We start from the raw sequence: 13,553 nt of genomic DNA on the forward strand, positions 1-13,553 counted from the left end.
CTCCGGGAGTATGACTGGAAATATGTCCAGGAGGACCCCTGGCCTGTGTCAGAACGCGAGCGGCGGGGAGCCTGGCCGGTCCTCGCCACTTTCCACCAAAATGCCTCAACTTTCTGTGACGTTTATTGTTTTTCAATGCCAGCTGGTCACAGAGTGCTCGGTTTCCGTTCAAAGTCCAATTTCGCGAATATATTTTTTTTATTCAATTCTTTGTTTATGGATAAATTCATGCTTGAAGTTTGTTCGGCTTGAAGTCTTTATTTTATAATTAAACTTCGTATATTTCAATTGCTGGTTAGTGTCCTTTTGTTTTCTCGAGTGTTTGTTGAATCCTTTAGTTATTTATTCTCTCAGGCAAATATCACTCGACACATGTACCTGACATGTAGCGCTTTAGGTCAGGTGGTTGACACGTTCTCAGGTCAAGGCCTCAAAGGACAATGGTACACAATAACTATATAACTGATTCGTAAGTAAATTCCTTTTTCGTAGTTAAGGTCTTAGAATCTTAGATTATGTTTGAATTCTTTCTCTGTAAGCAACAAAATTATTGATTTATTGTTAAATATAATAGCGTCTCACGCGTTTGGGGGAAAAGGGGTAGAGATATAAACTATATATAAAGTTATAATAATAATTCATTGTATCGGGGAACAGGAAGCCAGGTTATACATGCAGTATATGTTAGGCTTATGTCTGTCACATAGTGTACAGCCAGTTTCCCCAAAGTATTGGAGAGGACAAGACGAACGGGAACTAGAGTAGACACCAGCAGGTGTGGAAGTAGGAGGAAGAGTGTGAACCAGATTACTACGAAGAGTGTTAGTTTGTCGCAAGGTGAACTTTATGTCAAGAGGACGAAGGCTATTAGTGAGAGTTTGGAGTTGAGATATGAAGGGAAGACAGAGCACAGTGCTACTAGTGTTGGAAACAGGTTTGGGATGAAGGAATACTATTTTTAGCTTGTAAATAGGCACAGATGATAAAGTATAAAGGGTTGTTTGTACCAGAGTTCTTGAAATGTGTTTAATGTTTCTGTACCGGAACGTTGGTCTGTGAGTTTAATGAAATATGACAAATACTAGAAAGAAAATCACAGGTGTAAGTTTAAGTATCTTATTTATTTTAAGCTTTAGTTCACGTTAACATTCACTGTGATAAAGTAGATCATCATAATATAATTCACTATTATTTAATATAGACAAATTATTTTCCTACAATTAAGTTTGAAGCACTAGAACACAAATTATGTTCTTTGCCTGTAATGCAATCCGGCCGACTACACTCATGTTGGGCCATCTGGGCAGACGAGGACTATTCTAAACTGCCTTGAACATCTTATTTCACAGCCCGTCCTCTAAACAAAGGCCCAAAGTCCATTCCATGCACCCGCCAAACCCCCTGTATATGAATGAAAAACGGTTTTCACACGACTCACAACTGATGACGTTCGAACACTTTCGGAACAAGTGCTTCACTGACGAATTTTGTACGAAATACAAAGCTGTAAATGCTTCACCCACAACCTTGACGTCGCAGCCCGTCCTCCAAACAAAGATCCAAAAGTGATTCCATGCACCCGCCAAACCCCCTGTTTATGAATGAAAAGCAGTTTACACACGACTCACAACTGCTGACGTTCGAACATATCCGGAACAAGTGCTTCACTGACGAATTTTGTTCGAATCACAACGCTATAAATGCTTCACCCACGTACTACAAATACAAATAATCGCCAACAGAACCTAAACACCTAACCTAACCTATCCTATGCCTATATATACACAATATGCCAATATATTATAATATTAATTTATACTTGCGAAAACTCCCGTTTTGAATGAACAGCATGTTAAAATTTATGAATGCGTCTGTGGGGTTGACCGCTGAATGTAATGGACTTGAGTCGAGGACGGGTTGGACGTCGAGCGGACGTCTGGACGCCTGGGGGCCGCCGGTTCACGTTTGGTTTTGCTATTTTGGATTTGCTACTGCCGTTTGTCAGTTCTTATCAACGGTCCGGTTGTACGACGCCTGACGCACATATCGCCTTGGGTCACGGGAGTGTTGATAGATTTGTTTGACGTGTTCTGGCTGGTTCTCCAAGCGGGGTGACGGTGTCTGGCGCCGGCTTGGCTGAGAGGTGCTGGGAGTTGGTGGGTCTTGGTGGGCTCCCGGTGTGCCTTCAGCCGTGGTGGGCGGCCGGCTTCTGCTTCGTCGGAGGGCACTGGATGACTTTTGCGTTTTAGCCGGGGAGCAGAGTTTTTGGTTTTGCTACCCAGTGTTCACTGTGTGGGGCGAGGCCGGTGCTTGTCACCCTGAGGAACTTCTCTGCGTTTCTTTGCCGCGTGGCATATTAGTTTCCAGTGATTGGCGTCACTGTGCCTAAATATGTTCAATGTGCTAATATAAAAGAATATTAATTTATATTTGATAAAATTCCTGTTTTGAATGAACATGTTAAAATTGATGAATGCGTCTGTGGGGTCGACCGCTGGATGGAATGGATTTGGTCCGAGGACGGGTTGTGGTCTGAGGACGGGTTGTATTTCAATAATGGAAGACTCCAGTCCATTCTGACCTCGTCAGGCTATGCTCGTCTAAGCAGCGGCCGACCCTAAAGGCACATTTTAACGCCAATTTTAGCCAATTTTAACGTTCATGTAACTAAAAACGATACTTTCTCGATTATAATTGAATGTAAATGTATGTTAGAATTGTGGCATAATTAGACGAATTATTTGTATTTGAAGTACGTGGGTGAAGCAGTTGCAGCGACGTGATTCGAACACAAATCGTCAGCGAAGAACAATTCGTGAATTGTTTAAATGTCATCAGTTGAAAGTTGTGTGTAAAGTGTTTTCCAGCCCGTCCTCCTGAACAAAGGCCAAAAGTGATTACTGCAGCCGCCAAACATCCGGATTATAAATGAAAAACGCTCAACACACGACTCAAAACTGATGACGTTCAAACATTTTTCGAACAGTGCTTCGCTGACGACCTCTGCTCGAACCGTAACTTTGTAAATGATTCACCCACGTCCTATAAATACAAATAATTGGCAACAGAACCTTAACGCCTACCCTAACATACGCCTAAATATGAACAATATGCTAATATATAATAATAATAGTAATATATAAGAAAAAAAATCGCATTTGGAATGAACAGCATATTAAAATTGAGGAATGCGTCTTTGGGGTTGACAGTTGGTGGACGAGCATTGTCTGAGGACGGGTTGAAGTTGAAACGCTATCAGTTTTAAGTCGTGTGTGGAGTGTTTTATTCATAAACAGGGGACTTAGTGGCTTGTTTCAGCCCGTCCTCCAAACAAAGATCCAAAAGTGATTCCATGCACTCGCCAAACCCCCTGTTTATGAATGAAAAGCGGTTTACACACGACTCACAACTGCTGACGTTCGAACATATCCGGAACAAGTGCTTCACTGACGAATTTTGTTCGAATCACAACGCTATAAATGCTTCACCCACGTACTACAAATACAAATAATCGCCAACAGAACCTAAACACCTAACCTAACCTATGCCTATATATACACAATATGCTAATATATTATAATATTAATTTATACTTGAGAAAACTCCCGTTTTGAATGAACAGCATGTTAAAATTTATGAATGCGTCTGTGGGGTTGACCGCTGAATGTAATGGACTTGAGTCGAGGACGGGTTGCTTGTTTTACGAGCATTTGGTCTTTGTTTACGAGGACGGGCTGCTAGATGGTGTCTCCCGCTATTAGTACTTGGTGGACAGTGAACATGGCCTGTGGGTCGCACACAGCTGCCTAACGTTAGTCAAGTATATGCCGTGGACCACGAAACTTTTACAAAGATTAACTAGAATATTTAAGACTGTTCGCCGAGTTTTGATGTCACGAACAAGTCAATGTAAGGCCAGTGAACCAATGTGACATTGCATGGTACCACCTTGTTAATTCTTGGCCGGCGTGCATGATGCTCGTGAGTCACGCTCGCCTAGGCGGTTTCTATTATATATGATGCGTCTGACTCTGTAACGGTATATCACACAAGCAATTACCGGGGGCGCAAGATGGCCGTGGAGACACTGGCAGGCAATCTTCCAAGGAATTCCATGATCGTCTAGTCAGCAGATATTGGAGGCATCAGGAAAGAATGCAAGGGGGAATAATCTTCACCGTAAAATATAAAAAGTGGCGAATGAGTCGTTCGTTTGATCCATGTTATTACCGTACATTAGCGGAAGTAAAGGGCGTCCGCATGAAATCTTTACCAACTTCGAATTCCAGCATTATTTATACGCATTTGTGAAGATAAATTAACTCGTATTTCACTAAAAACAAAACGAAATTCAATATCTGTACAGTACGTTTAACGAAACTTTGCTTGTTTTAAGTAAAACATAAGTTAATTTATTAACTTATATTTTAATTGTGTGTTACATCAATTGTGTATTACCGCAAGGTAATAATGTTTCGATGGTGACAATACCAACAGAACTTAATAGCACGTAGACCCTTGTCTGCTTTATAATAATGCTAATAACAATAGTAGTAGTAATAATAATAATAATAATAATAATGGACAATGCATATGGGGGTTTGGTGTACTCACCTATTTGTGCTTGCGGGGGTTGAGCTTTGGCTCTTTGGTCCTGAAACACCCACAGTGGACAACTGTGGGTGTATGGCTGTGTGTCTAGTGTTGCTGTCCTCCCCTGTGTCTGGCAGTGTATCCTGACGGTGTATGTCTAGTGTTGCTGCCATCCCCTGTGTCTGGCAGTGTATCGTGACGGTGTATGTCTAGTGTTGCTGCCATCCCCTGTGTCTGGCAGTGTATCCTGACGGTGTATGTCTAGTGTTGCTGTCCTCCCCTGTGTCTGGCAGTGTATCCTGCGGGTGTATGTCTAGTGTTGCTGCCATCCCCTGTGTCTGGCAGTGTATCCTGCCGGTGTATGTCTAGTGTTGCTGTCCTCCCCAGTGTATCCTGCCGGTGTATGTCTAGTGTTGCTGTCCTCCCCTGTGTCTGGCAGTGTATCCTGCCGGTGTATGTCTAGTGTTGCTGTCCTCCCCTGTGTCTGGCAGTGTATCCTGCCGGTGTATGTCTAGTGTTGCTGCCATCCCCTGTGTCTGGCAGTGTATCCTGCCGGTGTATGTCTAGTGTTGCTGCCATCCCCTGTGTCTGGCAGTGTATCCTGCCGGTGTATGTCTAGTGTTGCTGTCCTCCCCTGTGTCTGGCAGTGTATCCTGCCGGTGTATGTCTAGTGTTGCTGCCATCCCCTGTGTCTGGCAGTGTATCCTGCCGGTGTATGTCTAGTGTTGCTGTCCTCCCCTGTGTCTGGACAGCCAACACTCGTCTTTCATAGCACTAACACACAGCCACAAAACAGGGACTACCAGCCTTTTCATTTAACAACCCGTCCTATCGAATAGAATATCGCATTTTGACGTATAAATCCCCCGATAGCCTGAAACTGATGTATTAAAAATCATAGCGGCTCGCAAAATTGACGTGATGTCCCATTTTCTATTAATGGGTCCTCGGTTAGGTTAGGTTCGAGCAATTTAATGTATCAGTTCAGTACCATTGTGAACGCTCGAAGACGGTCTGGTGCAATAAGGTGCAACATGAATTTGTCTCTAAACGCAGGTTTTCTCTAATACACATGTCAATAAACACAACAGCATTGTGACTATTATTCATTTTCTTTTGGATATTTTCCATTTTTTGCAAAATATCTTCTACTATCTAGAAGGTGAAGAAACACTAGATCACCAAATCTCCCATTTTTATTGTTCGTCGTTTCGTCTGCAATATGACAGCTTCAGGAGTACACTCTCTTGCACTAACTCAGCTATACTGAGCTCACAAGGAGAAATCTAAATCTAGACATTTATAAGTGTGGGTTGGACATTTATAAGTGTGTGTGGACATTTATAAGTGTGTGCCCACTCTACGATTCACATAACCCACTTAATCGTAGAAGCGGCGAAGGGTAGGGTAAGGTGATTGTTGTCTGACTCCTGTTTCTAACTGTCTGCCAGGTCTTACGTCTTCTCTCTGGATCAATGGTGGACCATCGAACAGTTGTTTGCTCGAAGTCGAATTCATATGGCTCGAAATCAACATCCAGATGAATTTGACTTCGCTCATACAAGTGTTCGATGGTCCTCCCTTGATCCAGAGGGAGGAAGGATTCTTCGGGCGGGGTGACGGTGTCCGGCGCCGGCTTGGTCGAGAGGTGCCGGGAGTTGGTGGGCTCCCGGTGTGCCTCTTCTTCTGCTCTGTCGGCGGGCACTGAGTGACTTTTTGCGTATTAGTTAGAGTCCAAGTTTTTGGTTTTGCTTCCCGTGTGGTGTTCTCTGTGTGTGTGGGGCGGGGCCGGTGCGTGACACCCTGAGGGACTTCTGGGGCTCCTCAATCATTTGCCTGTCTGTGTGTGTTTATTTGCTGCGAGGCGCATTAGTTTGTGCGGATCAGCGTCATTCATTTCACCATTCGGCTTCACGATTAACCCTTCACGGGTACGCCGGGGCGCATCCCACGAGTGTTGGTCTGGTGTTGGGTCACTCATTATCTGGAGGACTATTGACACCACCACAATGTCTTAATGTCCAACCAACAAGTATACTGTAGACCGTGCCATAGTCCCGCACTATATTAAACTCTTAGTGTAAATAAACCAAGAATTCAGTATACATAACTCTTGAGGTGGTATATAATTCTCAACTAATAATTCATCGTCTTATCACATATCCACCGTATACTTAACAAATTTCACTTCCCGTCAATATAAATAGATGCGTATAAACGCCTCACACCAGTCAACATTTTCCAGAATTGGATTCCCAGGTAGTGCAAAACGTTTGGGCACGTTTCTTAACTCCTCATGCATCTGCTCACCTTGCGGTAAATAGGTATCATGGAGGTCAGTCGTGTAATAGGGTGGCCACCATAAGCCTAATAGCTTCCTCTTCCCAATAATGGTAAAGCAGATAATTATATTAACTCATCAGCTCTAAAATATCATCAGTTATGACGTATATCTTTTTATCCCCAGCAATTCGCCTCATCACTCGGTTATCAACGGTTAATTTTCAATAATTCTAATCTACACTAAAATTAATTTAACGCCTTTGAACTCATCGTGTATACTTGAAGCTTCAGTAATCAAGAATACTGTGATGGCAGGATATATTTTATTTTACTGGCAAGCCATGTACTCATTAATAAGGCTTCAACCACATGTGACATCACAAACCTTTGAACTCATCATTATAGCATCCCAGCGGTGAAACCGTAGAGTGAAGCTCCCGGTCCCAGCCTTTCACTAAGATATTTATTGTCGGCTTCCTTGCAGTGTTCGATGGTGGTCACACTCCGTCACACATTCCCTCGCTTCGTTGAGTCCAAGTCTTTAACGTTTTTCTCCTGCCTGGAGAGCTCTCACTCACAGCCTAGCGTAAGTAACAATTACACAACTTCGCTCACCTCAACGAGCCACAATATTTATAAACCGTTTCCCTTACTAAGAGTTCCCTGCCACTTCCAGATGCAGAATTGAATTCCCCGCCAGTTCCCTGAGAATTGTACGGGGCGGCATTGCGATTTGAATTTAATAACAGTTTTGCATAATATGTGGTAAATAAAAATATAATAAACGGGATAATTACTCACTGACATGGTAAATTACTCACTAGTGGCTCTCGCAACTCAAGTAATCAAATTTGAACACGAGTTAATCACCCACTGAACATCAATTATATAACATAAAATAGAAGGTAGAATAGTATTTTGTCATTGCATGGGGGGGGGGGGGTGACAAGAGGGGGGATGTCTTGATATCCTGTTTGTATAGCGTTATTGGCAGGATTATACTCGACAGGTTAATGTTTCATATTAGATCCCAACTTGCTCCTAACCTGTACGGTTTCCTTCCCGGAAGAAGCACACAGACTTGCTTTGTTGAATATTGTATTAGAGAGGGACCAAGCTCTCAGGCGGCATTTATTGACCTCCAAACTGCTTTTGATACAGGAAACAGAATTAATAATATTAAGACACGTATCCTGTTTTGGAGTTAAGGGAAGACTGTTGACATGGCTCAGGGTAACCCGTCCTCAGACCAAGTCCATTCCATCCAGTGGTCGACCCCAAAAACGCATTCATAAATTTTAACATGCTGTTCATTCAAAACAGAAATTGTCTCAAATATAAATTTATATTATTTTATATTACCTTATTGTACATATTTAGGCACTGGTTAGGTTAGGTGTTTAGGTTCTATTGGCGATTATTTGTATTTGTAGTACGTGGGTGAAGAATTTAATGCGTTGTAGTTCGAACAAAATTCGTCAGTGAAGTACCTGTTCCGGAAGTGTTCGAACGAAATCAGTTGAGACGTGTGTAAACCGTGTGTAAACCGTTTTTCAGTCATAAACAGCTGGGGGTTTGGTGGGTGCATGGAATAACTTTTGTGTCACTGGAGGACGGGCTGTTTTCAGCGTTCTTCTTTCTTTGATGTCCAAAGGGGTTGGAAAGGATGGGGGAGGTAGAGGGATGGGGAGATGAAATTCTGGAAGAGGATGTGGGTGTAGAGAGAGAGGAGGTTTGAAAGTTCGGTGGCCTGTCCAGCGTTGTGGTTCGAAAAAAATTCATCAGTGAAGCACTTGTTCCGGAAGTGTTCAAACGTCATGAGTTGAGTCATGTGTAAACCGTTTTTCATTCATAAACAAGGGGTTTGACGGGTGCATGGAATGGACTTTTGGTCTTTGTTTAGAGGACTGGCTGTTTACAGCGTTGTGGTTCGAACAGAGATTGTCAACGAAGTCGTTCGAGAAGTCATCGAACGTCATCGTTTGTGATTCAGCTCGTTCTCATAAACAAGGGCCAAAATCCCAGTCCGTCCTCCAAACAAAGACACAAAAGTGATTCCATCCACCCGCCAAACCCCCAGCTGTTTATGAATGAAAAACGGGTTACACACGACTCACAACTGATCTCGTTCGAGCACTTCCAGAACTAATGCTTCATTGGCAAATTTTGTTCGAACTACAACGCACTAAATGCTTCACCCACGTACTACAAATACAAATAATCGCTAACAGAACCTAAACACCTAACCTAACCTAACCTATGCCTATATATGCACAATATGCTAATATATTATAATATTAATTTATATTTGAGAAAATTCCCGTTTTGAATGAACAGCATGTACAAATTTATGAATGCGTCTGTGGGGTCGACCGCTGGATGTAATGGACTTGAGTCGAGGACGGGTTGCAAAATCCATTCCATGCACCCGCCAAACTTCCTGTTTATGAATGAAAAACGGTTTACAACCTTAAAGATTAAGATCGATCACGATTCAGTTTTTTTTTAAGAATGGTGATGATGTGTTGAACTGGTGAACTGCAAAGTATAGGATATTGTTGATGGTGGCTCTGTTATCATCAAGCTGGCCTCTGTCATCATGGTCAGAGTGATGAAGTGTAGCAGTGCGTGTTGGGTAGAAAACTGTGGCGTTTAGGAGGCTGGGGAAATGTATTGATGAAGGGGAAATTAGGTAATAGCCAAATTAGGTCTATTTGTCTTGGGGTTGAGGGGGTTGAAGGGGTGAAGGAAGGGGAGGTGGGGCTGAGAGAAGTGGTGCTGGAGCCACTGGTGTATAGCAACTGTGTGTAGTGATGTACGTGGGTGGGGCTAGAGGTGTAGGTGGGAACATAGAGGTGTGGAGGTGGAAGGAGAAGGTGAACGTGGTATTGTCGTGGGTAAGGAAAGGGGGAAACCCCTACCAGGGAATCAGGGGAAAGCGCCAAGCCATTACGACTATATAGCACTGGGGTCAGGATAATGATTTAGGATGGGACAGGGGGGAGGGGGGGGAGGATTGGTGCCCAACCACTTGGACGGTACTTATGGGCAGCGTGGTTTTGGGGGGAGAAATAGTGTGTTGGTTTGGTTGGCGCGGTAAGAGGGGTGAGTGTTTGTTTACTGTTGGAGGAAATGGTGTGGAGGTGAAGAAGAGGTGGTGGTGTGGGGGCATGAGTGGTCCAGTCAAATGGCTCAGAGAGGGGCACTTATGGCGGGGTGGGGGAGGGTAGGGTAAGCTTAGAGGGGTGGTGGAGGGTAGGGGTTAGCTTAGAGGGGTGGTGGAGGGTAGGGGTTAGCTTAGAGGGGTGGTGGAGGGTAGGGGTTAGCTTAGAGGGGTGGGGGAGGGTAGGGGTTAGCTTAGAGGGGTGGGGGAGGGTAGGGGTTAGCTTAGAGGGGTGGTGGAGGGTAGGGGTTAGCTTAGAGGGGTGGTGGAGGGTAGGGGTTAGCTTAGAGGGGTGGTGGAGGGTAGGGGTTAGCTTAGAGAGGTGGGGGAGGGTAGGGGTTAGCTTAGAGGGGTGGTGGAGGGTAGGGGTTAGCTTAGAGGGGTGGGGGAGGGTAGGGGTTAGCTTAGAGGGGTGGTGGAGGGTAGGGGTTAGCTTAGAGGGGTGGGGGAGGGTAGGGGTTAGCTTAGAGGGGTGGGGAGGTTAGGGGTTAGCTTAGAGGGGTGGTGGAGGGTAGGGTAAGCTTAGAGGGGTGGGGGAGGGTAGGGTAAGCTTAGAGGGGTGGGGGAGGGTAGGGTAAGCTTAGAGGGGTGGGGGAGGGTAGGGTAAGCTTAGAGGGGTGGGGGAGGGTAGGGTAAGCTTAGAGGGGTGGGGGAGGGTAGGGTTAGCTTAGAGGGGTGGTGGAGGGTAGGGATTAGCTTAGAGGGGTGGTGGAGGGTAGGGATTAGCTTAGAGGGGTGGTGGAGGGTAGGGGTTAGCTTAGAGGGGTGGTGGAGGGTAGGGGTTAGCTTAGAGGGGTGGGGGAGGGTAGGGGTTAGCTTAGAGGGGTGGGGGAGGGTAGGGGTTAGCTTAGAGGGGTGGGGGAGGGTAGAGGTTAGCTTAGAGGGGTGGGGGAGGGTAGAGGTTAGCTTAGAGGGGTGGGGGAGGGTAGGGGTTAGCTTAGAGGGGTGGGGGAGGGTAGGGGTTAGCTTAGAGGGGTGGGGGAGGGTAGGGGTTAGCTTAGATGGGTGGGGGAGGGTAGGGGTTAGCTTAGAGGGGTGGGGGAGGGTAGGGGTTAGCTTAGAGGGGTGGGGGAGGGTAGGGGTTAGCTTAGAGGGGTGGGGGAGGGTAGGGGTTAGCTTAGAGGGGTGGGGGAGGGTAGGGGTTAGCTTAGAGGGGTGGGGGAGGGTAGAGGTTAGCTTAGAGGGGTGGGGGAGGGTAGAGGTTAGCTTAGAGGGGTGGGGGAGGGTAGGGGTTAGCTTAGAGGGGTGGGGGAGGGTAGGGGTTAGCTTAGAGGGGTGGGGGAGGGTAGGGGTTAGCTTAGAGGGGTGGGGGAGGGTAGGGGTTAGCTTAGAGGGGTGGGGGAGGGTAGGGGTTAGCTTAGAGGGGTGGGGGAGGGTAGGGGTTAGCTTAGAGGGGTGGGGGAGGGTAGAGGTTAGCTTAGAGGGGTGGGGGAGGGTAGAGGTTAGCTTAGAGGGGTGGGGGAGGGTAGGGGTTAGCTTAGAGGGGTGGGGGAGGGTAGGGGTTAGCTTAGAGGGGTGGGGGAGGGTAGGGGTTAGCTTAGAGGGGTGGGGGAGGGTAGGGGTTAGCTTAGAGGGGTGGGGGAGGGTAGGGGTTAGCTTAGAGGGGTGGGGGAGGGTAGGGGTTAGCTTAGAGGGGTGGGGGAGGGTAGGGGTTAGCTTAGAGGGGTGGGGGAGGGTAGGGGTCAGCTTAGGGGAGTGGATATCAGTAGAATAAATTAAATTTACTAGGAAAATTTTACTCATGAATGTGCAAGTGTTTACATTTATACCGGTTACAAATGTTTCATAAAATGGTGTTGTATTAATATTAGTTAAACAATGAAATATACTCCGCATTCGTACAAAAAAGTATTAATAGCCTAGCACTGGTTATTATAATTATATATTCTGTGCGCTATAATGATAAACGGCAATGACAAGTCCACTACGGGCTCACCATAGACTGTGCTACTTGCAACTTCTTGTTCCCAGTAGCACAGGCTACCTCTCCTGACTCTTAACACTGTCAACAAGAGATCAAGATAGACAGCACATTATAAAGGACTCAACACAAATCCTTGTTTAGCCCCATTTTTAATGAAAAACTTTCAGAGGACATAATTCCATTTCAAAGCTGTATTGCTTATCCGATAAGAGTTACACATGTGTATAGCGATTACAGGATATAGTAAGTTGACCAGACCACACACTAGAAGGTGAAGGGACGACGACGTTTCGGTCCGTCGACGTTTCTCGGTCCGTCGTGGACCATTCTCAAGTCGATTGTGACTAACAAGACTAACTTACTCTAGTCACGTTATTGTGACTCATCGCCTGCATCACAGGATATAATTTTTCTGTTCAGCAATTCTCCAAAAAGCTTTTAGTATTAAAATGTATGAATACTTTAGAAACATCAAGTAACAAGGCGACCAGAGCCACCCTGTGAGTTGTAGTTGTGAATAGTTCCATCAAGAAAGTTCAGTGTCGCAGAGTAGCCAGTTTTGTAAACAAATTGAGAGCGAGAGGTGGGAAAATGACCAGCATGTCTAATTGTTGGTCAGCTGGGTGGTAAATGGATGTGGTCAAATACCCTGTATGGCAATGTGTCTGGGGAACAGGCTCTCCAGTTATCAGAGGAGGATATAGTGGCTCGGTAGTTCTTTGAAGTTGGAGCAAGTACGCAGGTTTTCATTATAGATGGTGATGTATTATGTGAATTCAATTTCTTTCTTTATTATGCACCCCATACCCATCCCTTGGGCGGTGGTGTAAAGGGTTACAGAGGCACATAATCGGTTCAGGAACTGAACCCTCTAGTTCGTTTAGCTAAGCAAATAACAATCTTTTGACGTTAGTTACAAAATTACAAATGTTATATATACATGTACACATACTCATGCATAAATGTACATATATATACGTATACACATACATATTTAATCACCCACACAAATACACACATCAATAAGCTTTTCTGTCACAAGTGATCAACAAGAGGCTCACAACAGTCACTATACAAGGCACTCTACATCTATGGTGAGTCACACAGTTACTAGTCTTGCTCCACACCCACCCAACTGGGCGGCAGCTTTACAGTCATGTGCATGCATTACCTACAGTAAGCAAATTTTGGATACTTCGCTAAGATTTCGGGCAGCACATCATTATGAATGAAGTACTTACACATTTCTTGGACACTATTGATAGTGTTATCTCTAAATTCCGCGATATTTTCACATTCCATTATATAATGACGCAAAGTATACGAATAGTTCTGCTGACAGAGTTTACATTTAGTCAAATCTACATCAGCAGATGTTAGAAATTCCCAGAGGTACTTGTAGCCGAGCCTAAGCCTAGCTGTGGTAACATCTAGAAGTCTGCTAACCTTATTGGATGACCCATAGACGTGCGGTATTTCCTGCATAATAGAATGATGATAGATGGAGTAACTGGTGTGAATTTCACTTTGCCTCAAGTCTCCGAAATTTAGTTGATGTTCCCGGAATATTGCTGCCCTCAGGCTGCTCAA

The 13,553-nt window shown here is 45.0% G+C and overlaps 1 protein-coding gene across 3 annotated transcripts in view; it reads left to right on the forward strand.

Annotated features, from left to right (window-relative positions):
- Pgant2 (polypeptide N-acetylgalactosaminyltransferase 2) overlaps positions 1-13,553 on the forward strand; it is a 476,685-nt gene that overhangs the window by 90,314 nt on the left and 372,818 nt on the right. Inside the window, exon 2 of one of the 3 annotated variants that reach the window (XM_069327914.1) lies at positions 7,361-7,462. The exons of the other annotated variants lie outside the window; for them this stretch is intronic. Coding sequence (XP_069184015.1) covers positions 7,361-7,462 — 102 coding nt within the window. The remainder of the gene's footprint in view (positions 1-7,360; positions 7,463-13,553) is intronic. 3 annotated transcript variants of the gene reach the window in all.

The sequence above is a fragment of the Procambarus clarkii genome, chromosome 20, assembly GCF_040958095.1.
Source record: "Procambarus clarkii isolate CNS0578487 chromosome 20, FALCON_Pclarkii_2.0, whole genome shotgun sequence".
Taxonomy (NCBI): domain Eukaryota; kingdom Metazoa; phylum Arthropoda; class Malacostraca; order Decapoda; family Cambaridae; genus Procambarus; species Procambarus clarkii.